This window comes from Thermobia domestica, chromosome 12, assembly GCF_964235325.1.
Source record: "Thermobia domestica chromosome 12, izTheDome1.hap1.1, whole genome shotgun sequence".
Taxonomy (NCBI): Eukaryota; Metazoa; Arthropoda; class Insecta; order Zygentoma; family Lepismatidae; genus Thermobia; species Thermobia domestica.
Window position 1 is genome coordinate 154,229,486 of NC_137465.1, and position 7,539 is coordinate 154,237,024.

Sequence of the window (7,539 nt, forward strand, 5' to 3'; positions counted from 1 at the left end):
TGTCCTCCCACATCTATGCAAACGAGCTAACATGAGTTTCGAATGCATTCCATCACTCCCGGTGTGTTGCGTAACTGCTCACACGCATTTTCAATGCAGTTTTGTAAATCGGCAAGTTCCATTCCCTAAGTGTGAAGTTCCTTTCCCCACCACATTCGAAGCTGTCTATCTCCACCCCTGTCGACTTCCGCACTATATGTCATATAAACGTTTTTCTCGTTTTGGTGCCAGAATCTTGGTTTTATTTTTCACCATTACTTTTGGAACACCCTATATATATAAACCTTATATGCGTATTAATATTTCCTGTTCCGAGCATGAAGTCGAAATTGATCAAACAGGAAATATCAATACGCTCTTGACAAAAACACTTCTATTATTATACAGCTATTTTTAATTCTGTTTGGAGTCTCAAAATTGCTAGACGTACAGATTCTTACATTGTAGCTACAATTTAAAATTCTATTGTTAAATCTATTTTTTGAATCCGTTTTAGACTAAAAGTCTGATCCAATTTTCAAATCTTCCTTATTATAACAATTTTAGGGATTTCAAGGAAGAAAGACAAAACTTCCAAGTATTGCGTGTGGTTACGTGTGCATGTGACGTATCCCTCATAAGTATGTTAGTTTTTGAAGCATTCCTTATTAGGAAGGATATTTAAAAAAATCGACAGTTCAAGAATGGCACATACAATTTATTACAAATAACACGCACCCGTGAATCAGTAGTGTAATGGTCATCATATTCATGTGGTGATCATATTCATTGAAAATTTGTCCTCGTGTTTCTGAAGAAAAAGGGATTGTGGTCCTGCGAATACATGTTAAATAGTATAACAAACTAGTTTTTGAAATTCCGTATATTTATCAGTGTAATTATTTTAATTTTGTGTGTGGCTGTTGAATTCCGTATTGTGTTCTGTTTTTTAAACATTTTTTTCCTTGGTCCGAATGATGAGTACAACAGTTAAGTCGAAATATATGTTGTTTGCCTTATAATTGGAGAGCAGTGGAAGCAAGGGTAATCTTATTTTCCTTTTCTACCCGTAATTTGTTTTTCTGCGTTTAATTACAATTATACTCTACATTCGATCCGTTTCTTCATTTATGCTAATCTAGTGGTTAGCATGTGCCTTTGGTGCACGGGGTCGATTTCCGGTGGAATAATATTTGGATGCATTACAGTTATTCGAGTTCCACCGAAAACTTTGTCTATGTCTTATATAGTTGCTAAGAAGGGTAATTAAACTTCAACAGTCTACATTATGCCAATCTTTTCTTTAGATTTCTGGCTCGTCTCTTTTAGAAAATGGCGCTCAAATAATACTTCCGAAGGCCTTTCCTCTTCTATTTGAAAACTGATTGCATTAAAACTTGTAATTTATTTAATTTATGTTGAGATTTTGTGTATATATATATATATATTACTGCATCATTTATTATAATTTATTTTTTTCATTACAGGAAAATGCGAACACTCCAAATTCAAAATTAGTAGCAGAAAGAGAGGCTGTTTGCATGAGAAAAGCGATGCAATTGTCCGACTTGTATAACGACCTTCCAGCACGACTTTCTAGTAAAATGGCAGAAAATTTAAGTGTACCTTTAGCGTTTGTGGCATTACTCCATTTATGTAATGAAAAGACACTAAAACTTACTGGTCAAGAAGATATGTTGGACTTACTTATAGAACAAGGATGAAAGTCTATATTATATATATAGCGCTTTTAAGTTATGTGTAAATAAGAGTGAACAAAAGCAGTGCTGATTTTATATAGATTTTATTGGAGTGATGAGAGGAAGTCAAGTGTACAAAGAACTTGTATAATTTTTTTTCTTTTAAATATTCTGAATGGATTTACGATTGAATAGAAATGTTTTAATAATAAAATTTTATTTTATATATTTATATCTTTGTACATATTCTGATTGAACTAAAGACCAGATATAATACAGTTAAATCAATTTATACGCGATTTCTTTATTTTTCTAGTGAACGTAGTTCAAACATTACAAAAGGACTAGAAGATAATAGATCTCTTGTGTTTTTTTAATTCTTCTGAGAGGAAATTTTACAGAAACATGACAGTTTTCGACACCAGTGTCTCACAGAAATAAAGAATGGAAGATCATCATTTTTCGTTTCATAGTGTTTGTACTGAAATTGATTTGTGTGTGTGTGTGTGTGTGTTATTAGTTTCTCAATACTTCAAGTACGAAGGAGAATCAGGAATAAAATGAATTTGTCTTGGTAAAACGAGGAAAATGCGTTTTGAATGCGGTTGAATTGTGTCGGCACGGATGGCTGGATATACTGAACGTGAATTGCTGTCCCTTCAGTTTGAGTTCGGGAAAAAAGTCTGCAGGAGCCAAATCTGGAGAGTAACGAGTAAACAAACTGCTGCGTTCTCGAAGGTGTATCACGCGATGAACTTGTTTCAGCAAGCGAACAAGAACGTTGCGATAAAATAAACCGTTGATTGTAGCACCTTCAAAGACCCATTCCTTATGGATAATGCCTTGGGTATTAAGATCATCATGATCCTTGATTTGCGGAGGCGAATCCTTTTGGGTGGTGATGAATTTTTTCCCCTCCACCCTATGCTTTGCCTTTTTGTTGATAGATCATATTGATAGCACTAGGTTTATTCGCCTGTGAAGGTATGATCCACCAATAAAGGGTTTAACTCCGGTCTGTGCAGCGCTCGACTTTCTTGACCTTTTGGCTCTTCAGTTAAAGAATGGGACACAAATTTTCCTTTGTCCCCACATTTTCTTTCAGGATCTGCCAGATCGTTTCGTGTCTGATGTGCAGTATATCTTCATTCATGCGATGGTCTGACTGCAGGAGGTCGCAAACACGCTCCACATTATCTTCTAAACGACCGGTTGACGAACGTCCATTTCATGGTCATCAGAAACTTCTTCACATCCATCACGAAATCGGACATACCATTTAAACGCACGAGCACAAGATAGGGTACTCGTGGAGTAAACAATTCTGATTATCCGTCAATCTGTTACTGATTTCCCTAACTTACAGCAAAACTTAATGTTCGAAAAATACATTGCAGTGGTACTTGGATGATTGCTATTTAGGACACAGAATCTCTCTTCACCAAATCTTCATATGCCCTGTCAAATAAAAATATCTTAGCAGTTGTCTCACGTGATACACAATTTCCTGTCGTAGCATTTACAGAGCACCAGCATCAGTCCTGGAACTTCGTCAACCTTGTAATAACTTAATAGAAGAAAATTCCAACTTCAGTAATTACAAGTAAATTTTGTCAGAAATATATCTACTGGACAGAGAAATATATCTCATCTCTCTTTGTGTTGTAATCGGAATACATTTGTTTTGATATTGAAGTTTCTGTAGAATTTTATCCATTGGCCACCCATTATTGGATACCGAGATATGTTACTAGTACTTCATTGTTTACTATCATGAAATTTACTTAAGGATTTATGTATGTAGTTTTAAACTTGTACCGTATTTATTCCTGTTAGTAGTACCTTAATTCGTCAGCACGTAATGCGATTTCAATATCTTTTAATTGAGTTGAAGTCCGTGATTACATCATTCATCACGTGATCATTATGCCTTAAAAATTCTCGAAGTTAAGATTAGGGCGTAATGTGTCTTTAGTTTCCGACCAGTATTCCAACTTTAGATGGGATGATGTTCATTATTAGAATACAAAACAAAGTACTTACTCCTAATCAATTTATCTATTTACAATATTTTGTTCCCCAAGTTAAAGAACATAATTTCGTTGGGAACAGTATAGGTACGTGCGCCATTTTCTTGTTTTAGCCAATTGATTTATATAAAAAATAATTTATCTGTTTTCTTTGGAATGAACTGGAATTTTAATAATTGATTTTAGTGATGTCCTCTTCAAATCCATTTAAATGACCCTTATTTTGTGAACATCAAATTTTGTTATGTTTTAATGATCAAATTGAATTTAGGTAATATTAAATTTACATATATATTGTAGATTCAGTGAACTAAACTTGAAGAAGAAATCAGTAAAATCACATTATTCAAATTAAATTTCATTTGAAAGAAAACGAAATACTAATTCCCCATATTAATCATTCAATCAAAAATTAAAGATGACATAAGTACTCAATACACTCAATGATAAGAAAAATGCTTGTCCATTCCGAAGATATTGGTTCTGAAATTTGGCTAAAGATAGAACGGGGAGGAGCGCTGTACATACGATTTGAAACTTGTCCATATTTACTTTATTTTCATTTTACAAGTTGTAAATATTTTTGTTCACGTTTTTAACATTGGTTTAATTGTAATTATAATTTTTTGTGCCTGCTGCTCCAAGCTTGGCATAGAACTCTTTAAGTACAAATACTTCGTAACTGCGAATTTGTCAAATTCTAAGTGCAAATCTTATCCTTGGGGGCCCGCGGCAACTCAGTGGTAGAGCGTTCTCCTCTGGTGCATGGGATCCCTAGTTCGATCCAAGCTTGCACCAAGTAGGATTTATGATAAATAAACACTGTGTGTGTGTATTTTCTCGGTCTTCTCCTGGTTCTTCACTTTCTTCATTCCACCATTTCATTCAGTTCTCATCACCGTGGTCTTTAGGCTACACGACATAACCGTGGGACGTTTTTTCAATTCTTAACTTGTTCAGAATCAAATATATATAGCTAAGTCTTACTTGGCTTGATCCAGCGACGTAACCAAAACAAAATCTTTTTTTGTTACTCTGCCAGTAGTTTTTAATTAATGGGAATGATCATTGTCATTCTGAGTTCGAAAATAAATGAAGTGACCACTTAACAGTGAAATCATTGAAACTATTGACAATAATTGAAGTCCTATAAATTGTTCGTGTTGCGAGGCCGGTCACACTTTCGTACTTAAAATGTGAAAAATATTTTAAAATAGTTGACTTTCTAACAACTTGTTGATATTGTCTTATGTTTCTCCTCGCGAAACCAAAATTTCGAAACTTCTTGTGGCAATGAAATTTTGGAACGTTTTATGCATACCTAGTCTACCAAAAAGGACGCTAAAACAAACAAAGTTTCAGTTTGTCAGTCATTCATTCTCAACTAAATTAATTGTCGTTCCAGATAAACGACTAGATAATTTTTCTCCTTTTCTTTTAAATAATGCATTTCCCGTTTTTAAAAGATGTGCTATTCTCTATACTCAGCATAGATGAGTCTTTTTTTGGACGGCGTAGACACATAAGGTATACTTTATGTATTGGGTCCTAATAATACAATTGCAACTCCAAATCAGTAACAAGGATGGCCCAGAATGACATAATATAATTATAATCTGAATTCATTTTATACTTAATCTCCTTCATATTTGGTTTTAGTTTAGGTTCTTACCAAAATCCTGTTAGCTTGATCGAACTTTCAAATAGTAAATTGTGGTTTTAAATTAACATTCTTTTTAAGGAAATAACAAATTTAATATAGAGTAACACTCATTTCTTTTTCTTTCTGTGAAAGCTTTTGTACTTTTTAATGTAAAATATGAACCTTATTGCATAATTTAGTAAATGCATTTTACGTTATTTCATACATCATTATTCACTTCCTGTGAATAGTATATCAAAATTGTGATTCTAGAATTAGTATTTATGTCAAGTTTCAGGAATTTTATGGAAGTACTGATTGGTTGACGATAGGAATTCAATGAGCACATCAACGCGGAGGATACAGAAGCTGAACATAATGCATCGGAACAAGTTGCAGACACTAACACCTATTAAAACAATCTTCATAAAGAAACAAAACTGGACGCATACGTGTTTGTGTCTCAGCTAGCTGTTATATTACATAGTGAAAGTCACGTAGTGGGCAAAATGCCGCTGGAAAAAAGTCGCTTTGGAGAGGGTACGTCATGGCTTTATACCATGTAAACTTCAGCATTTCCTCCATAATAGAACCGAGTCGAAAACAATGACTGTGATAGGGTAAGTCACTATTAATGTTATTAAGCGTTACGACAGCAGCCTCGTCTACAACTCGCATTGCTAATAAAATCACACACAAAGAGCGAGTCATTGAAACTTACTGGATTGTGTTAAAGAGAATTCGGGATGCAGTGTCCTGTGGGAATCCATTATCACAGCGTGCTGTGACCTACCATCACAAACTGCAACTGCAAATTATCCGCAAAGCGTGTGTGTATGCGTTAAACACTACGGCATATTGCGGAGCGAAAGAGCAAGAACAGAAGGCTACACAAGTGCCACCTAGCTGGTAACCGCTAGATTGAAGGATTACTGAGGTTGAAAAAGGTCAAAATCATTGCTGTTTATTACCAAGGACATGTCCTATCCCCAGTTTTCACAGACGAAATACCAGTGTTGTATGTCGACGCCACTCTTCATGTGGAATTGCACCAGGATATTGCATTAAGTAAAATGACCAAAACACCCCTGGCTTTGTTCTAACTTATGGGAGCTGTAAGGTATCCATACTATAAGAGTCCGGACCAGTAGCGTCATTTCAGATTTGGTTTTGGGGGGGGGGGGAGACCCCTTCATCATCATCATAGGTATTCTGCCTTTATTGGCAGGTCACTTGCCGCAGCTGAGAAGCTTCCATGCTCCACGGTCCTCTGCTAACTTCTTCGTCTTCGCGTATGATCTTTCTGTTTTTATATCATCCATTAATTGTAGTCTCCTTCGCCCCCTCCCTCTCTTTCCCGACACCATACCCTCTAGGACGTCCCTCATGATACAATCTCTTCTTAGGCAATGTCCCAACCAGTTTCTCTTCCTCTTCCTAATAATATCTACAAGTGTTCTTTTCTCACCCACTCTCTCCTAAAGGCTTCTTTCGCCATTCCTATCCTTGCTTTTATTTCATGTTCGCACTTCATGTTATTACTAAGAATACTACCCAGATATCGAAAACTATTCACTTGTTCTATTTTCTCCCCTCCTACTTTTATATTTGACACAAACCCCTTGGTTCCAATCACCATAGCTTTTGTCTTTCTAACATTTATTTTCATCCCATATTCTTCAAAGCCCTTTCTCATTTTTTCTAACATTTTATTGATTTTCTTTTCAGATTCTGCAACAAGCGCCATATCATCTGCAAATCTTATGCATATAATCATTCTACCTCCTACCGAAATACCATCATCATCATGTAAACTCTTTTTCACTATCTCTTCTAGATAGACATTAAATAGTGTTGGCGAGAGGCAGCATCCTTGTCGAATTCCCCTTCCAATTGCACTCTCTTCCGTCAGTTCTTCCCCTATCCTAACACTTACTTGTTGGTTCATGTATAATACATAAAGAAAATATATACAGAAATTGATCATGGGCGTCGCCAGAAGTTTTAACACCTTGATGGTTGAGTAAGCCTCAACGTTCCTTTGACCAGTTCAGAAAGGGGTACAAATCGCAGATTCGAGCTTCGTCTTCGATTTATTATCTTTATTTTCTTAATATCATTTCATTAGGCTAACTAGTGAAGCATATACCCAATGGACAAGAGATAAGGTGGGTAATGACAAGGGCAG

The 7,539-nt window shown here is 35.4% G+C and overlaps 1 protein-coding gene across 2 annotated transcripts in view; it reads left to right on the plus strand.

The window, feature by feature from the left end:
* barr (non-SMC condensin I complex subunit H) overlaps window positions 1-5,555 on the plus strand; it is a 72,456-nt gene extending 66,901 nt beyond the window's left edge. For both annotated transcript variants that reach the window (XM_081734300.1, XM_081734302.1), the window contains exon 13: window positions 1,467-5,555. In XM_081734300.1, coding sequence (XP_081590426.1) covers window positions 1,467-1,703 — 237 coding nt within the window. In that variant the 3' untranslated portion in view covers window positions 1,704-5,555. The remainder of the gene's footprint in view (window positions 1-1,466) is intronic.
* The last annotated feature ends 1,984 nt before the right edge of the window (window positions 5,556-7,539 follow it).